The 19,976-nt window shown below is 45.8% G+C and overlaps 2 protein-coding genes across 2 annotated transcripts; both read right to left on the reverse strand.

Moving 5' to 3' along the window:
• Positions 1 to 11,089: 11,089 nt before the first annotated feature.
• On the reverse strand, positions 11,090 to 11,935 carry LOC111692129 (uncharacterized protein K02A2.6-like). The gene has a single exon (XM_023455891.1). The coding sequence runs from the start codon at positions 11,933 to 11,935 to the stop codon at positions 11,090 to 11,092; it is 846 nt and encodes a 281-aa protein (XP_023311659.1).
• A 3,923-nt stretch (positions 11,936 to 15,858) lies between these two features.
• On the reverse strand, positions 15,859 to 18,166 carry LOC108909187. Its single transcript, XM_018713434.1, has 3 exons — positions 17,407 to 18,166; positions 17,092 to 17,356; positions 15,859 to 16,966 (listed from the first exon to the last, which is right to left on the reverse strand). Exons 1-3 carry the CDS (start codon positions 18,164 to 18,166, stop codon positions 15,859 to 15,861), a joined length of 2,133 nt encoding a protein of 710 aa, XP_018568950.1.
• Between the last annotated feature and the right edge of the window lie 1,810 nt (positions 18,167 to 19,976).

A 19,976-nucleotide genomic window follows, 5' to 3' on the forward strand; every position in this document is an offset into this window, starting at 1 on the left:
CTTGCTCAAGCTCTGCAGAACATCACTTCCGCTACTCCTAAAAGCAGACCCGTGTGTCCGTGCCATTATTATGGGTTTGACTATGAGAGACCCACGTACTTCATAAGCCGCCTCCAGGACTACTTTAACAAACACGACGTCATCGAGGACGATGAAAGGATTAGTATAGCCATAGCCCAGTTACGTGGAAGCGCCAGGACTTGGTATAAGCCGTACCAACATTTAGCTATTACGTATGATGCCTTCGCCGAGAGGTTTTTAGCTAAATTTAATTCCACTACCGTCATAGCCACTGCGAAGACACGACTATACGGAGAACGACAACGTGAGAACGAGCCAGTCATGCTGTTCATCACGAAGAAGCAGAATCTATTTTCCAGATTTCAGGAAGCAGTACCCCAGAAGCTGGAAATTAGCGTTATAAAGGCTCTGCTACTACCCGAAATAAAGTATGGTCTCCAAGCGAGAGAGTTCACTGACATTGAGGAGTTCATCACCATTGCTGTCGACATCGAAGAAACCGTCCTCAACTTCAGGCCTTTAGGACCTCGGCCGTCCACTTCGCAATCCCAGGACGAAGACCGCCGACCTGCAGGACAGAACCAACGATCACCGCCCCCATGTCGCGAGTGCGGAGAACGACACTTCGGTCGTGAATGTCGAAATCGCCAGGGAAACGGACCAAGGGTCGGAGAAAACATCTCTCCTCGCAGCCCTCCGACCTCCTCTGCGAATAACCCTCAATAGTTAACAAAGTTTCGCCACGCATCGCTACCACCGCGACAAACGGAACTCGAGTTCGACGAGGATCCATTCTACAATTCGGAAGTAGAAGAACTTTATCAAGACAATAACCGCGAGTGCAACGCTGTGCGCGAACGAACTTTGCCGCGTATCCAGGTGCACATCGACGGAAAGACTATAGATGCCCTTATCGACACCAGTGCACAGGACAATTACGTGCGTGCGTGCGTACAAGTTTCATCTCGAACACTGCCCTGGGAAAAGCAATCAACTTCCAGATTATCTAAGTCGACATCCGGAAGCTACCTTAGAAAAGTACCTCCCCGACGTAGATCAATTGTTACCACCGGAAAAACGGGAAGTAAAGCAAATCGCCGCCAAGCAGATCAAATGTTTAGACATTTTCCCCACGCTTCGTGAAGCCCAGGAAGAGGAATATGTGAAGAACTGTCTAGTCTGCGCAAGGAAGAAAGCTAACCAATTTAAGGCACCCGTGCCAAAGCAACCACATATTTCGCCGGGACCTTTCCTAATAAAAAATCTCATCCCTTTGGGACCTTACCCAGAGAACCACCGAAAAAGGGTTCGGTTAAAATAATCGATTTTGAGTTTTAGCCTTAACCTAATTTCGACGACCCCAATTACAAATCATATACATATAGATGACATACGCCCCGCACCACTAGGAAACTTAGACGAAGATGCCCAGTCCGAATGCTCTACAAGTTCCTCAACTGGACCTCTAGGCAGCGGTAGCTCCCGTAGTCGCCAGTCAGAAGCCAAGGATCNATTCGCCGGGATCTGGGACTCACCTCTGCCCTGAAAGCGATCAGAGAGCGCGCGAGAAAGCTTTTCGAGCGCGCCGAGATCCACAGCAACCCGCTGATCCGGAACGCGGTTGACTACCGACCCGAAGAGGCTGCCGGCAGACGCAAGCGGCCTAGACATCAACTTCTGCCTAGGGTGAGTCGAAATTTTTCTATCTGTTTCAGGACAGCCAGGATCAAGAGACGAAAACGATGACATACACACACACATTCCCCTCTACCTTCCTTATCCCACTCTCCCCTCCCGCGCTAGCCTAAGGGCCACCTTAGCAAAGCGCTTCCTAAGCTGCATAGCTGCACGACCTCACCCAAAACCACCACCACGACGACAGTCGTTTGCAACCGATACACGACACCCCCGGGGGTTTACACAGACGAGCCGGCGGAGAAAGAAGAGCGCCAGAAGAAAGGGCCCTAGCCGGCGGGGCCCAGTCAGGACAGGAGGAGGCCCCCTGAACCGATCTAATCCGGCCGCGTTGGCGGCCGGAATGACGGGGAAAGGGCCTACCTCTACGAGGCGTCCGGGCCTACAGCGTTGAAGTGGGTAAAGAGCGATAATCCCGCTCGACCCCGCTTCATCTAAGGTCATTTTTCCTGCTAAGGATATTGGCGCGCCAGTCTAGTTAGTTAGAATTCGAATCTCACCGCAGTCACTCACATCAAACACACGCCATCGCGCGTATCACTTTTATTCAACTTATAAATTCAACTGCTCTACGTTAGTCAACTCAACCAAATTTTATCGAACCAAATTAACAAATTACCAGTGTCAATTTTACGCGTTACCAGCTGTAACCATTAATAAAAGGAATTCTCCAAATTTTACCAGTCAACTTCAACGCCGTAAACGCTCAACATTTAAACAAACTCGTAACCAAAAACTGTTCATTATATACCTAAATCTTCGACAGTGTAAGTGCAAAAACTCCAAATTCACGCTCGAAGCTCAGCAAAGATAAAAGTGGTTTATTTCGTGCTAATACCTTATCGACGTTCATTCGTACATTTGTATTCCAAAAACCAGGTGTTGTTATTTCTATAAAAATTCCCGACCACCACATCCCAGTGCAGTGCGAAATCAGTGCAGTGTTCTTGGATAACCTACCCAGCATTCTTCAGGATTACCCAGGTCTACTAAGCCATCAAAAGGTAAGTGCCGCATGGTTTTTCTAGTCTCGGGGCTCCTGGAACTAACTAGCCAATTGTGCAGTCAAATTAAGTCAAATTCAAACAATTTCCAGCCAGTAAAATCAGAATTAGTCACGTCATATGTAAATAATCATTTATTTCTTTGCCTTAATCAAAATAATTCAGTCAACTAGATGCGCTCCAATAATAAATAAGCATTCACATTCAAGTCCCAATTACGTTAACATTAACTAAAATAACGTATCCAGGCGTTCCCCAAACCATCATTTCTTTGCATGCACCTTTTGTCACAGTGTTATTATTGTCACCCAGTGGACCGGAATTTCGCCGAGCTAACCTCTAACGCCGACCTCCACGTACATATGCTCATCACCCTTAAATTAGGCAAACCATACACACGCACATTCCATTCCTACAGGTTCTGTCAAATAGACAGATGGCGCCCAGGCAATAAATGCACGAACCAATCAGACATTCATACACTCAAACGCGCGTCACCTACACTATAACATCAACTCACACCCACACATACGTAACGTAAATTCAAAGCTAGCTGGACAAACGGGCGAAAGGACGGTTAGAAACACTCTCATGCTCTCACAACACCCGTTCCGAAGTAAAAAATAATCAGATATATATTTTTTTACAACCCCGTAACCGAACCCCCGTAACAGCGCTGTCTTCTTCGGAGACCCTCCTGGAAACCGCCGAAAGCCTCGAATGCCGTTATGTCGCGGTTCTCCATATCGGTGACCTCGTAGAATAGTGTGCTTTGGGATTTATTCGAATTTACCTTGTTTACGAATTCTTTCAAATACGAAATTCTTTTTATTAGATTGGCGGACAGCCTAGACTGGCCGCCGAGAAATGTGTGCGGGTGTGTGAGTGTGAATGTGTATTTGGCCCTTTGGCTCTTTTCCACAATGTTGGCCTGCCGGCTCTTTTTGCAATTGGCTGTTTTCGTTGGAGCTTTCTTTTTCCCTTTTTATTATTTCTTTTTCTTTTCTTTAACTTCTTTTTATTATTTTTATTTTCTTTTCCTATTGATCTTTTTTCTTATTATTTTTATTTTATTTTATCTTTGTCTTTTATTTATATTTCGAATTCTTTTTATTTTTAGAGTCACTCTCAGGAGTATGAGGTAGGTAAAGGAATAAAACAAAGGTGTTTGGTGATAACAGGAAATCTAAGTGCAAAGCTTTGGTGCGATGTTGCACGGTTCGAGGCTGTGGCGAGAGTGAGCTGCGGAGGTGCGCCAATATCCTTGGCAGGAAAAATGACCTCAGATGGAGCGGGGTCGAGCGGGATTATCGCTCTTTACCCACTTCATCGCTGTAGGCCCGGACGCCTCGTAGAGGTAGGCCCTTTCCCCGTCATTCCGGGCCGCAAGCTGCGGAGGTCGGGTGCCCCCGCCTTTTATATGGTTCGGTGCCATACAGTTAGGCTCCGCCCACTAGAACGTCGGAGTGACGTCACACGCCGCTCCGACGACATCCCCCCGGTCCGAGACTTTGCACTGGGATTGTTCCTGACTTTATTGAACAATAAAATCAAAATCCCATACAAAAATCTGAAACAGGTACAAGAACATAAAACGGTTAAACCACAAGTCAAATAATCATAGCACAAGGAAAATACAACGTATATACATGTAAACAGTGAAACATAACAAAATTTTTCAAAAACAGTTAACAAAAGATAAATTTTCAATCAAAGATATTTACAAAAGTTTTTATATGACGATCTGCAAGTGCTGTTCGACTGTATGACAAAGGTTTTTGGTCGATTCAACTTGCAAAACGTGTTATCAAAATAGAATCGAGTCCAAATCGAAGTTTTTGTCGAGGCACTCGTGGTGTCACCGGCGCACCGACACCGTATCCGCGGCACTCGCGTCGTTCGTGGCACTTGCCGTCACTACGCGCACTTACACTTCTCTGTAGGTGGTCGTGCTGGCGATGCTTGAGTCGGGGTCGTCGGGTGGCTCGGCGTGGGCTGTTTCGCTGGCTGAGGTTGACGTCTCGAAATTGGGACTGCTGCGGCTCGCTGTGGGAGACGTGATGACCATTACGGACCGACGCCTACGTGGTCGATCTCCGGGCTGCGGCGGCGGTCTGGTACTGGGATGCCATACTCGTGTACGGTATAGCGGCTCGTGGGGAACTGAGCAACTTGGCTGCGGTGACGTCGGAGTCGTGGGTCGACTAGGCAACTCGACACGGGCTGGAATGTCAGGAAGTGGCTCGGGGTGAACCACCACATCGTCTTCGTCCCCAATACGGCTGGCAGTGCCGTCGTCGTCGGGTTCTCCAGGCCTTGGAGGATCGGCTGGGACTTCGTCCATATCGTTAGCTCGGGGAGGTGGTGGTGTACGTAAATCGTCGACGTGGATAGGCTGAGCATTGCCATTTTGATCTACCACGTACACGCCGTCGCCCAGGACTTCGACGATTGGGTATGGCCCTGACCATTTGGGTGCGAACGGCGGGTTGCCAGGACTGGTTTTGATGAGGACTAGGTCTCCTCGTTGATAATGACCTGGGGCTTCTCGAGGCTCAAGGAATAGATTTCGCTGGTAAACTTCTTGTCGGCGGCGGGCTCTGGCTAAACGTTCGTTGAGGGGTTCTGGTGGTGGTCTGGCGACTTCGGGTTTCACCCAATCATCAGGACGTCGTATGTTTTGGCCAAATAGCAACATGGCCGGTGAAGCTCCCGTGGCGGCATTGGTTCGAGTGCACAAAGCAAACAAGGCTTCTGGCAAGGCCTCTTACCAGCGCGCTGGACGCTCGCTGACCAAGGCGCGGATGGTCTTCTTGAGTTCTTGAATACGGCGTTCTACAGGGTTGGCCCTCTGGTGATACACTGGCGCCGTGTAACCCTGTATGTGATTGGTTTCCATGTAATTGGTCCAGTTTACGGACTGATAGAGACGGGCGGCGTCGGTGATAATACTCGCTGGGTACCCATAGCGGGCGAAAACTTCTTCCATGAACGTGATTAACTCCTTGGCTCGGGTTGTAGCTACCGGCTTTTCCTCCACGAAATGGTCAGGGCCATACCCCGTCATCGAAGTCCTCGGCGAAGGTGTTTATATGGTGGACCAAAACGGCAATGCCCAGCTGATACACGTTGATGACATTCGCACGCCGCCGCCGCCGCGTGCCGACCCCAGACGATCTCCCAGGGCCAAACGACGACCCTCCAGACGACGTCGACCACGCTAGGGAGGACCCTAGCCCGGCAGAAGCCCCACTGCCTTGTCCTGCCGACGATGCCCACAGTCAGTCCGCCACAGCCGATACCCAGACTGACGTTCGAACGCAAGCGGGTACGAGCCGCAACACCACGCCAGACCAGCCCTAGCCACGACGCGACCAACAGTCCAGGCAGCCACCGCCGTCGCAGACCAGCGAGCGGCCACGTAAACGCCGGTCTCGTATCTTCGTTCGATCCCCAACGACGACCCACGCCGATCCAGCCAGCGACATCACCGCAGCGATCAGCCAGGCAGCCGACATCGAGACAGCGGAGCCCGGCCCCAGCAACGCCAGTGGGACGATGTCGCGGGTGCAGTGCGTGGAAGGTGACGATCGCGAGTGCCGCGGAACGACTTTAGTGCCGTCTGTGCGCGAGTGCGACGATTTTACTGACTCTGATTGACCCTTGCTTCTGATAACTCCGTCTTGCATACGCGAACGTCAACCAAACCTTTGTAAACCCAGACGTTTCGATACATATGCAGGGCGGTCAAAACTTGTAAATATTTGTACATATCGTTCTTGTTTATTGTTTTGGAAATGTTCTATTGTTTTGTTATTTGTTCATATATTGATTATATTTGAAAACTGTTTATGTTCCTTATCTGTTTGAAAATGTTTCTGTTTATGCATTTGTTTTGATGTTCTAGGTTTGTACCAGAGGTGATTTGTTTGACAATAAAAAGTCAGACAAAGCGTTAGCAAAGTCAAGGACCGGGGGGGATGTCGCCGGAGTGTTGTAGACCGAAGGGCTACTATGCAAATGAACGAAACAAAATCGAAATTTGCGTTTTATACCACTTTAATATTTATACTGAAGCCTTCAGCCAATCAGATGTCAGTATTCTGCTCCTCGCCAAGGCCGGGACCAATCAGAATCGAGTATCGAAACCCTCAGTTTACCTTTGTTATTTTTGAGGAAATTTTCTAGAAAGTTCTAAAAAGATGACGAAATCTGATGAAATATTGCAAAGCATGATGTCATGATTGCAAATACGCAATAGTTAGGGGAGAATCACCCTTAATGACCGAAAATTTCTAAATAACAGGGCTGGTTTTTCAGTAATGAAATCTAAGTTTTCAACTAAGTTCTTTTCAACAAGTTACAAGTTAATCTTCATCCTCAAGTACGGGATATAGTGATATAAATCTACGAAAGTGACATTGTGTGATTGCTCTAAATTAGTTCATCGCCGAAGTTCAAAAAGTTTCCATTCTTAGTTTACAACCTAGTTCTTCTCAACAAGTTACCAGTTGGTCTTCATCCGCAAGTACGGGGGATAAAGTGAAACAAATCTACGAAAGTAACATTGTGTGATTGCTCCGAGTTTTACCAGTCTTCGACATACAAAGTGCTCGTTAAATTGGCTAATTACCTTCAGTAATTAAAGAGTTGGATCGGAACTCAAACCGACAAAGTTTTTTAGTGCAGGTTTTCGGAAAAGCCGAAAGGATTATACAGAGGATTACATAAAAAGTGGTTAGTAAAAGCTCCGCGATTTTTTTTGTAATAAGTTAAATAAGTTTAGTAACGTTCATTTTCATATACCTAGTACTCTTTTTTCTACGGTCTGGTAGTTGAATTTGTTGTTTCCTGGATTTTCGTTGCAGAGATTATTCCAGCGAATCACTATTACTTATTTTGTTAGATTAATAGGTTTCTAACAGTGTTAATTTCATTGTCATTTTTCTCTTCTAGAAAAATATTATTTGTACAGTTATTGTAATATAGTTTATACCTTTTTTAAACTTGTTTTTCTTGAAGAAAAACCTTCCCAAGTTTTAATAATAATAATAAAAAATTTTTTTAAGTCGAAAATAAATTTTCGAAAAAAGATTTTTGGATAATTTTTCAAAATAATTTTTTTTTGAACTCAAAATTTACTTTTCGCACATAACCTCAGAAATATATTTTCTGAATAAACTTTTTTATTAGTCAAACTTAGTTTTTTTTACAAAAAACTGTTACTTTTTGAAAATTTTTTTTTATTTAAAACAATTTTAAATTCCCAAAGGAACTTAGTCCTTTATTTTTCAAGGAAAATATTTTTGCCTAAATTATTTTTCCAACTTACCTTCAGGATCAGAAAGGATCCACAGTTATACATACCTGACCTAGATTTAAGAGGAATCCGGTTAGGAAACAAAAGTTTGTAGATTCACTTTAAAATTTACTGGCGCCTGACATAAATTTTTCAATTTTGTTTTTATTAAATTTAAATTCTTTTTAATTATCTCCCACTTTCCTCAATTTTTCTAAATTTTGATATTGCTCGGGCATTACTTTCTTTACTTCGAACCTATCTCGGATGAGATAGACCCCAACACCTACGAACCTCACGACCCGCTCTAACTGTATCGGCGTTTATGTTAAGGTCACAAGCACTAGCCAAAGCTCAGACAACTCATTCCGAACCACAACTGGTGTAAAACAGAAAGCAGTAGCGTTGACATAGCGACGCAACGTGGAGCTCGAAGTAGTTATACGAGCCCAAGTTAGTGTAACAAAACAAGAACGTTGACATGACCCCCAGAACGTAGGGCTCGAAGTAATAATAATAATAAAGTGACCTCAAATAAAAAGTAGTGCCGTAACTAAACCAAAGGATTACGCGAGTGATACGAAATGTCGAAATCTAACGACGAAAGTATGAGACATGTCTCAATGGAACAGCTGGAAGACGTGCTATCCAGGATAAGCCCCATCACTCCAGACTCCGAGATCTCTTTTAAGCCGAGAAAGCCAAGGAAAGACGAGGACCGTGACGTAACCTTTTACACCGTCTCTCGAGATGATCCTGCACAGCAAGTCGTAAATTTGCTTGCTCAAGCTTTGCAGAACATCACTTCCGCTACTCCAAAAAGCAGACCCGTGTGTCCGTGCCATTATTATGGGTTTGACTATGAGAGACCCACGTACTTCATAAGCCGTCTCCAGGACTACTTCAACAAACACGACGTCATCAAGGACGATGAAAGGACTAGTATAGCCATAGCCCAGTTACGCGGAAGCGCTAGGACTTGGTATGAGCCATATCAACATTTAGCTATTACGTTTGATGCCTTCACCGAGAGGTTTTTAGCTAAATTTAATTCTACTACCGCTATAGCCGCTGCGAAGACACGACTATACGGAGAACGACAACGTGAGAACGAGCCAGTCATGCTCACGACGAAGAAGAATCTGAAAATTAGTGTTATTAAGGCTCTACTACTACCCGAAATAAAGTATGGTCTCCAAGCGAGAGAGTTCACTGACATTGAGGAGTTCATCACCATTGCTGTCGACATCGAAGAAACCGTCCGCAACTTCAGGCCGTTAGAACCTCGCCCATCCACATCGCAACCCCTGGACGAAAACCGCCGACCACCAGGACAGGATTACCGATTACCGCCCCCATGTCGCGAGTGCGGAGGACGACACTTCGGTCGCGAATGTAGAAATCGGCAGGGAAACGGACCAAGGGTCGGAGAAAACATCTCTCCTCGCAGCCCTCCGACCTCCTCTGCGAGCAACCCTCAATAGTCAACGAAGTTTCACCGCGCATCGCCACCACCGCGACAACCGCGACGCAAACGGAACTCGCGTTCGACGAGGATCCATTCTACCATTTGGAGGTAGAAGATCTGTACAAAGACCATAACCGCGAGTGCAACGATGTACGCGAAAGAACTTTGCCGCGTCAAGTGTACCTCGACGGAAACATTAAAGAAGCCCTTATCGACACCAGTGCACAGGACAACTACGTGCGTGCCGATCAAGTGTGCGTCAACAATAAGCCCATCGTGCGACTTAGGTTTTTCGTAGATAAAACACTCTTTTGAAGAAATTAATTTATTTACTCCGGGAACAATCACTACACAAAAGGTATTAAAAGAACAGCAAATGAATAGTGAATGAACAACTGGATATGCAAGTTCAGTAGATTTATAACATCGGTGTTGCTGATCTTGCATTCTGAAGATCTTCTAACAACCAACATGAGGTGACATAATCGTATGATCATCATGTGACATCGTATGATCATCAGGTGACATAACTCGTCCCCCATAAGATTAAAATTTACAATTTTAATAATTTTAAATTTTAATTTCAGTATCATTATTTTTATTTTTGTTTTTCGATTTGGTTGTTTTAGGATTTACAATTTTTCTTATAATAAAATACAATGCAATAGTAATCAAAATAACATACAATATTATCATTCCTATATTTAATTTTTGGGATAACTGATTTTCAGAAATTGCATTTACCTTTAATTTTTGTGTTTCCAATTTTTGTTGGATTTCAAATAATTTATTAGTATTTATTTGATCTAGATGTAGATTTGGAAAATTNTTAGTGTAAAAACAATCTACTTACCTGACAATATATGTGTCAACGCTAATTGTGGCCTTATTTATCTCCAACGTTGTAACGATACCTTCAGTATCGTCTCTAGAAGTGAGTTGAACCTGAAATAGTGAAATAAAGTAAAAGACTTGTGTTCACATTGCCTAAAGAACTATTCTGGCAGTTAAGTCATATCTAGTAAATTTGTATACAGAGTGATAAATAATAACTGACCTAACTTGTTTTAAAAAGCAAAGTGAGTGCCAACGGTGAGGTAGGATTCATCGGTGGACTATAAACTGACCGTAGTAGTGCGGGTAAGTAAGAAAAGACTAGATAGTGTGTGGAACATTGAACTGTCAATAGAAAAAGGACTAAAAAAGACTTTGAATTTGAACTTGGTAGAGNAGTAGAACATAAAAATTTTTTTTAAAAACAGTTAACAAAAGATAAATTCTCAATCAAAGATATTTACAAAAGTTTTTATGACGATCTGCAAGTGCTGTTCGACTGTATGACAAAGTTTTTGTCGATTCAACTTGCAAAACGTGTTATCAAAATAGAATCGAGTCCAAATCAAAGTTTTTGTCGAAGCACTCGTGGTGTCACCGGCGCACTGACACCGTATCCGCGGCACTCGCGTCGGGGTCGTCGGGTGGCTCGGCGTGGGCTGCTTTGCTCGCTGTGGGAAACGTGATGACCATTACGGACCGACGCCTACGTGGTCGATCTCCGGGCTGCGGCGGCGGTCTGGTACTGGGATGCCATACTCGTGTACGTTATAGCGGCTCGTGGGGAACTGAGCAACTTGGCTGTGGTGACGTCGGAGTCGTGGGTCGGCTAGGCAACTCGACACGGGCTGGAATGTCAGGAAGTGGCTCGGGGTGAACCACCACGTCATCTTCGTCCCCAATACGGCTGGCAGTGCCGTCGTCGTCGGGTTCTCCAGGCTCTGGAGGATCGGCTGGGGCCTCGTCCATGTCGTTAGCTCGGGGAGGAGGTGGTGTACGTAGATCGTCGACGTGGATAGGCTGAGCGTTGCCATTTTGATCTACCACGTACACGCCGTCGCCCAGGACTTCGACGATTGGGTATGGCCCTGACCATTTGGGTGCGAACGGCGGGTTGCCAGGTCTGGTTTTGGTGAGGACTAAATCTCCTCGTTGATAATGACGTGGGGCTTCTCGAGGCTCAGGGAATAGATTTCTCTGGTAAACTTCTTGTCGGCGGCGGGCTCTGGCTAAACGTTCGTTGCGGGGTTCTGGTGGTGGTCTGGCGGCTTCGGGTATCACCCAATCCCCAGGACGTCGTATATTTTGGCCAAATAGCAACATGGCCGGCGAAGCTCCCGTGGCGGCGTTGGTTCGAGTGCGCAAAGCAAACAAGGCTTCTGGCAAGGCCTCTTGCCAGCGCGCTGGACGCTCGATGACCAAGGCGCGGATGGTCTTCTTGAGTTCTTGAATACGGCGTTCTACCGGGTTGGCCCTCTGGTGATACACTGGCGCCGTGTAACCCTGTATGTGATTGGTTTCCATGTAATGGGTCCATTTTACGGACTGATAGAGACGGGCGGCGTCGGTGATAATGCTCGCTGGGTACCCGTAGCGGGCGAAAACTTCTTCCATGAACGTGACTAANTGTTGTATGGGCCATCAAGAAGTATACGCATTACCTAGAGGACTTACCCTTTATTCTGCGGACTGATAGTCGCTCTCTGCTATGGTTGGAGAAGAATAAAGATGGTAAAAGCAAACTTACTCGATGGTCGCTCTTGTTACAAACCTACAACTTTCATCTCGAACACTGCCCTGGGAAAAGTAATCAACTTCCAGATTATCTAAGTAGCCACCCGGAAGCTACCTTAGAAAAGTACCTTCCCGACGTAGATCAATTGTTACCACCGGAGATACGGAAAGTAAATCAAATCGCCGCCAAGCAGGTCACATGTTTAGACATCTTCCACATAATTCGCGAAGCCCAAGAAGAGTCTCTGAAGTTATCCAAGATGAAAAGTCAATGGCAACGCCTTAACAAAATTCGTCCCCACACTGAAGATGAGCAAGACTTCTTCCTGCAGCATGAAGTAACCGACGGGTTCTTCAAGTTTCGACATGCAGTCGGACCCAGAATAGTCGTCCCCGGCAGCCAAAGACGAACCGTCATGCACCGGTACCACGACGAAGAAGATTGTTGCCATCCAGGACGCGACGAGACGTTAAGAGTCATCCAGGACGATTTCTATTGGCAGAACATAAGGGCAGACGTGGCCGAATATGTCAAGAATTGCCTAGTATGCGCGCAGATGAAAACGAGACAACTCCAAACATCAGCTCCGATGAGACCACAGCTATCATCAGGACCATTTGAGATTATCAGTCTAGACACATTAGGACCATATCCAGAAACCCCCAGAAAGAATAGGAACATCATAATTTGCGAGGACCTATTTACGAAATAGATAGAGGCCAAAGCCACGCCGAATTCCCTCTCCAAAACCGTGTTATAGTTTCTACAATCCGAGATTGTGAGCAGATATGGACGACCTAAACGGATAATCACGGACCATGGAGCCCCTTTCGTTAGTAATATGTTCATCCGCTATTGTGATGAAAACAACATCGAACTACGGTTTTCCGCCGTAGAACACCAACGAGCAAATCCTGTTGAACGGAAGGTCCAAGAGTTGAAGAAGACCATGAGAATTCTAGCCCATAACAACCCCGAACGTGAATGGGACTTACTACTTCCTGAGACGTTGTTTTGTCTGCATTCCCGTAAGAACGCAGCCACTGGAGCCACACCCAGCAGACTGTTACTTGGCTACGAATTACCCAAAGTCGACTCCTGGAAGAATCCCGAATTCCACAGGAAAAGGGTAAGGCTAAAAAGACCGCCCCTACAACTAACCCAAGACCGTCAGCAAGCCTATGCTGATAAATACGCTCCACCTGGACGACGTCCCAAAGTCATATTTAACGTCGGAGATCGAGTGTTGACCAGGACCACAGCTGGACGTAAACGACCTTTTGCTCCTTCATGGGAAGGACCCTTCCGGATAAATGTCAAATTATCCGATGAAGTCTATGAGATAGACAAAAATGGACGCCAGACTGCAATACATGTAGATGACATACGCCCCGCACCACTAGGAAACTTAGACGCAGATGCCCAGTCCTAATGCTCTACAAGTTCCTCAACTGGACCTCTAGGCAGCGGTAGCTCCCGTAGTCGTCAGTCAGAAGCCAAGGATCACACAGGGTCGAATTCCGCTGATTTGGATGGACCTCCTGCCGATAGCGACGCTTCCCGATCCCAGAGCCTGATATCCTACCAGAACGCTATAGCTTCGGTTGTACCTGATCGGAGGAAGAAGAGACGTTCGCGAATGGTAATCATCGATACGGATTAGGTAATATATATGTGTAGCGATATATTACGTCAAATTCAAGTTGATCAGTAACGCCGGAACGTATAGTCAAATATTTTGTATACATTTTTTAGAAACATCGGTGAAAATTACCGTTCGCCGTTTGCTCTACTTTGTAAATATTAGTTTTAAGAATTTTTTAGTTTTAAGGATTTAGATTTTAAGATGTTGTGTGAACCAGACTGGGTAGAAAAAAGTGTAAAAAAAGGAGGGGGGTGTTGTAGACCAAAGGGCTACTATGCAAATGAACGAAACAAAATCGAAAATTGCGTTTTATACCACTTTAATATTTATACTAAAGCCTTCAGCCAATCAGATGTCAGTATTCTGCTCCTCGCCAAGGCCGGGACCAATCAGAATCGAGTATCGAAACCCTCAGTTTACTTTTGCTATTTTTGAGGAAACTTTCTAGAAAGTTCTAAAAAGATGTGAAATCTGATGAGAGATTGCAAAGCATGATGTCATGATTGCAAATACGCAATAGTTAGGGGAGAATCACCCTTAATGACCGAAAATTTCTAAATAAAAGGGCTGGTTTTTCGTTTTTGAAATCAGTTCATCGCCGAAGTCCTTTAGTTCAATACTAACTACTTAACAAGTTACAAGTTAATCTTCATTCTCAAGTACGGGATATAGTGATATAAATCTACGAAAGTGACATTGTGTGATTGCTCTAAAANACCTCGTCCATATCGTTAGCTCGGGGAGGTGGTGGTGTACGTAGATCGTCGACGTGGATAGGCTGAGCGTTGCCATTTTGATCTACCACGTACACGCTGTCGCCCAGGACTTCGGTGATTGGATATGGCCCTGACCATTTGGGTGCGAACGGCGGGTTGCCAGGTCTGGTTTTAGTGAGGACTAAATCTCCTCGTTGATAATGACGTGGGGCTTCTCGAGGCTCCGGGAATAGATTTCGTTGGTATATTTCTTGTCGGCGGCGGGCTCTGGCTAAACGTTCGTTGCGGGGTTCTGGCGGCGTCAGGTACCGCCCAATCACCAGGACGTCGTAGATTTTGGCCAAACAACAGCATGGCCGGTGAAGCTCCCGTGGCGGCGTTGGCTCGGGTGCGCAAAGCAAACAAGGCTTCTGGCAAGGCCTCTTGCCAGCGCGCTGGACGCTCGATGACCAAGGCACGGATGGTCTTGTATGTGATTCTTTTCTAGGTAGCCAGTTCATCTCACAGACTGATAGAGACGGGCGGCGTCGGTAATAATGCTCGCTGGGAAGCCATAGCGGGCGAAAACTTCCTCCATAAACGCTACTAGATCCTTGGCTCGGGTTGTTGCTACCGGTATCGCCTCCACCCACCTGGTGAAGATACCATCAGCACGACGACGTACCGGCTTTGACGTGGGGCTTCTTCGTACGGGCCTAGGACGTCTAGGCTAACTACCTGCCCCGGTTTGGTCGGGGTTCTCGGTCTCAGGGGCGCCTTGGCTTGTGGAGGTCCGATTTTGACAGCCGCGCAGATAACACAACTCTTGACCCAGTCTGTCGCGTCGCGTACTAACTTTGGCCACCAGTAGTGCTGTTGAATAGCCGTTAACGTTTCATCCCGTCCTGGGTGAGCTGCGTGAGGGCTATCGTGAAATTCTTCGAGTATACGTCGACGAAGCGGTTTCGGTACGTATAATAGTAAAAGTGCGTCAGGACTCCTACGCCATATACAGCCATCTACGAGAGCGTATTCATCTTCGGGTCTGAAGTGGGCTGGTTGTCTTCGGGGGTCTGGTGCGGATTACGAGACAAGAAGTCGGGGAGTTCATTCCGCGTTCCCGGGACGTGCGTAACGTCGAACTGGTATCCTTGTAACATCAGGGCCCAGCGGGTCAACTTGGCTCGTTCGTCCTGATACCGTTTTAACCACAGTAAGGCCCTGTTGTCGCTAAATAGGCGAAATGGCGCGTCTTGTAAAAACATCCGCTATTTTCGGATCGCCCATACTGCAGCTAGAACTTCTTGTTCATTTATATGATATTTCTTCTCTGTTGGTGTGAATTTAGCGGAAGCATAAGCGATGATGCGGCGCTGGCCCTCTTTTTCTTGGGAAAGTACCGCCGCCATTCCCGTACTACTTGCAACCGCTCCAAGCTCCAAGGGCTGCGCCATCGCTTCCTTTACCTTGTTCGGGGCGCCTGGAAGTCCTGTATTCTTCGAAGATGTTCCTGCTGCGGGAGGTTCCTTGTTTCGGTGATCACGTGACCGAGGTACTCAATCTGCCGAGTAGCTATCTGGCATTTTTCCGGCGCGCATCGTAAGCCATGCACCGCTAGACGTTCTAGTACTTTAGATAGGTGCACCCGGTGTTCTTCGTGGTTGTCGGAATAAACGATTACGTCGTCCAAGTAGACTTTAACAAACTTGTGGACATAACTTTCCAAGACGTTGATCATAAGTTTTTGAAAAGTCCCCGGAGCGCCGGCAAGGCCGAAGGGCATCACTTGAAATTCGTATGTCGCTCCGTCGGGAGTACTGAAGGCCGTGTACCTTTTTGATTTCGCCGATAAAGGTACCTGCCAGTACCCACTCCGTAGGTCGAGCGTAGTGAACACTTTTGCTGTTCTCAGTTCCATGAGCGTGTCGGCAATAGGCGGTAATTGGCTTACTTCTACTTTTGTGCGTGCATTAAGGAGCCGATAGTCCACGCAAAAACGTTGTTTGCCATCACGTTTCTTAACGATCACGATCGGACTACTATAATCAGACGCGCTCCGCCGCACGATGCCTTGCTTAAGCATCTTCGAGACCTCCTCGTTTATAATCCGTTTCCGCTCCTCCGAGCAGCGGTAGGTTCTCGCTCGAACGGGAGTTTCGTCTTTTAATAGTATTCGGTGTTGCGTTGAAATCGTGGTGGACGGGATGTCGGCTTCTGCGAAGACTTCGACGTAATGTCCTAATATTTCTTCGTATTGTTCGCGGTCCGGCTGCGCGACGTGTTCTAACAACTGTGCAGGCGGCTGGGTAACGTTGTTCCGCGCGAAGGTTTCTGACCAGTAAGTGGTTTGTCGTAACTCTCGTCCCAGATGGACGCATTTCCGCGCAGTATCCACGACCGCTTCATGCTTCGACAACCATGGTTGTCCCAGTATATGGTCCTCTCGTAAGTTCGGTATTACTAGGCATTCTGCTTCGTACAGGGTGTCTTGTATGTAGAATGTTACGTTGACCACGCCACACGCCTCCGCATTCGTCGCGTCGCATGCCAAGAAAATTTGTTTTTGAGTCCTATGGACGCGTTGGATGTCGATAAGCCCATTCCGGATGAAGTTTCGGTTAGCCCCCGTATCGACTAAGGCCGAGAGCGTCTTATCCTCTGTCGAAACTAGTATTCGCGGTAGGGGGCCACTCACGCTCTCGTCGCTTGGTTAAGGCCTATAGTTAGTTGGCGCTCGGGCCCGCCTGGGGTGGCCTCTCGCGTCGATCTTCTTCGGGCCGGGCGCCCTGCGACTGGGAAGGTGCCCCGGCCCTCATCCAGTTTCCCTGCCTGGATGGACAATCTCTGTGGAAGTGCCGTCCTTGGCAGAAACGACACGCCGAAGGTAGACCATTCCCGGGTGGTGGTGGATTTCCACGCGGCACCGTATTTTCTGCCTAGCCTCGCCACGACTTCCACGCCTGGGCCACGACTTCGATCATATGATGGACGTCGCTAAAGATAATCCCGCGTGTGACCACTCTCGTCTGCGGCGGGAGGAGTTCCCGTATGCTTTCCATTCGATCCGCCTCCGGTGTATCTGGCACCAGTCGTTTAAACAGACCCCACTTCGCTGTTATAAATGCGTACGCCGTTTCTCCCGGTCGCTGCGGTTGTCCGTATAACTGTTTGAGCAGGGACGAACGCACCGCTGTAGAATTGAATCGGGCCAAAAATTGACATTTAAACAATTCCCATTGTAAACCGGGCGTTGAAATTTCGTCGAACCATTTATAGGCGTCTTTGGTTAGTGTGCGCCTGATTAGCATTTGTTGCCTTGCCGGTGAGACACTTTTCTGTATGAACCATGCTTCCAAGGCGTTGATATATTCCTCCGGGTCTTCGACGATGCTGCCTGAGAATTCGAATTCGGGTTCTTCCCGTATTTCCATCGCGCGTAGAGCCGTTCCCTGACGCGTAAATTCTGTAAGAGCCTCAAACATTACTACGTTCGCGGTATCTTGTTCGACCGCCGTCCTAGCTGGGACGTTAGTAATGGTAGTTGCGTTAGCGAGTGACCGTGCCGATGTTTCCGTGCTTACGAATGTACTCGACGGTGGAACCGGGGTTTCATCCATTGTGAAATCCCACATCGACCGCTGTTCTACCGTTCGGGGCCGGTGAAGTGCATCCGCGCTTCCTGCCCCACGTCGTTGGGCGCCATGTCTCCTTCGAAGCCCCTCCTGGTAACCGCCGAAAGCCCCAAGCCCCGTTACGTCGCGGTTCTCCATATCGGTGACCTCGTTTAGTAATATGATTTGCGATTTACTCGAATTTACCTTGTTTACGGAATTCTTTTTATAAGTAGCGAATTCTTTTTAGGTCGGCGGACAGCCTAGACTGGCCGCCGTGGGTTTGTGTGTAACTGTGTGTGTGTGAATGTACGTGTATTTGGCCCTTTGGCTCTTTTCCACAATGTTGGCCCGCCGGCTCTTTTTGCAATTGGCTGTTTTCGTGGGAGCTTTCTTTTTCCCTTTTTATTATTTCTTTTTCTTTTCTTTAACTTCTTTTTATTTTGTTTTCTTTTCCTTTCCTATTGATCTTTTCTATTATTTTTATTTTATTTTGAATTCTTTTTATTTGGTTGTTTTATTTGTAGAGTCATTCTCGGGAGTATGAGGTAGGTAAAGGAATAAAACAGAGGTATTTGGTAATAACAGGAAATCTCAGTGCTTTGGTGCGATGTTGCACGGTGCGAGGCTGTGGCGAGAGTGAGCTGCGGAGGCCGGGCGTCCCTGTTGTAGACCGAAGGGCTACTATGCAAATGAACGAAACAAAATCGAAATTTGCGTTTTACACCACTTTAATATTTATACTGAAGCCTTCAGCCAATCAGATGTCAGTATTCTGCTCCTCGCCAAGGCCGGGACCAATCAGAATCGAGTATCGAAACCCTCAGTTTACTTTTGCTAATTTTGAGGAAATTTTCTAGAATACGCAATAGTTAGGGGAGAATCAGCCTTAATGACCTAAAATTTCTAAATAAAAGGGATGGATTTTAATTTTTGAAATCAGTTCATCGCCGAAGTTCTTTAGTTCAATACTAAGTTTTCAACTAAGTTCTTTTCAACAAGTTACAAGTTAGTCTTCATCCTCAAGTACGGGATATAGTGATATAAATCTACGAAAGTGACATTGTGTGATTGCTCTAATTCAGTTCATCGCCCAAGTTCAAAAAGGTTCCATTCTTAGTTTACAACCTAGTTCTTCTCAACAAGTTACCAGTTAGTCTTCATCCGCAAGTACGGGGAATAAAGTGAAATAAATCTACGAAAGTAACATTGTGTGATTGCTCCGAGTCTTACCAGTCTTCGACATACAAAGTGCTCGTTAAATTGGCTAATTACCTTCAGTAATTAAAGTGTTGGAACGGAACTTAAACCGACAAAGGTTTTTAGTGCAATTTTTCGGAAAAGCCGAATGGATTATACAGAGGATTACATAAAAAGTGGTTAGTAAAAGCTCCGCGATTTTTTTGTAATAAGTTGAATAAGTTTATTAACGTTCATTTTCATATACCTAGTACTCTTTTTTCTACGGTCTGGTAGTTTGAATTTGTTGTTTCCTGGATTTTCGTTGCAGAAATTACTCCAGCGAATCACTATTACTTATTTCTGTTAGATTAATAGGTTTTTAACAGTGTTAATCTCATTGCCATTTTTCTCTTCTAGAAAAATATTATTTGTACAGTTATTGTAATATATTTTGTACCCTTTCTTAAACTTGCTTTTCTTGAAGAAAACCTTCACAAGTTTTAATAATAATAATAAAAAAATATTTTTTTTAGTCGAAAATAAATTTTCGAAAAAAGATTTTTGGATAATTTTTCAAAATAAAAATTTTTTGAACTCAAAAGTTACTTTTCGCATATAACCTCAGAAATATATTTTCTGAATAAACTTTTTTATTAGTCAAACTTAGTTTTTTTTACAAAAAACTGTTACTTTTTGAAAATTTTTTTTTATTTAAAACAATTTTAAATTCCCAAAGGAACTTAGTCCTTTATTTTTCAAGGAAAATATTTTTGCAGAAAATTATTTT

Source organism: Anoplophora glabripennis, unplaced genomic scaffold (genome assembly GCF_000390285.2).
Source record: "Anoplophora glabripennis isolate ALB-LARVAE unplaced genomic scaffold, Agla_2.0 scaffold571, whole genome shotgun sequence".
Taxonomy (NCBI): Eukaryota; Metazoa; Arthropoda; class Insecta; order Coleoptera; family Cerambycidae; genus Anoplophora; species Anoplophora glabripennis.

Excerpts from the sequence above, each read along its gene's own strand:
- LOC111692129 (XM_023455891.1), bottom strand. The coding sequence starts at position 11,935 with ATGGAAGAAGTTTTCGCCCGCTACGGGTACCCAGCGAGCATTATCACC.
- LOC108909187 (XM_018713434.1), bottom strand. The coding sequence starts at position 18,166 with ATGGAGAACCGCGACGTAACGGGGCTTGGGGCTTTCGGCGGTTACCAG. Across the intron at positions 17,357-17,406 it reads GCAGACGAGAGTGGTCACAC|GCGTGGAAGTCGTGGCGAGG; the intron begins GCGGGATTATCT and ends GTCGTGGCCCAG. Across the intron at positions 16,967-17,091 it reads CTTAACCAAGCGACGAGAGC|GACTCAAAAACAAATTTTCT; the intron begins GTGAGTGGCCCC and ends ACGCGTCCATAG.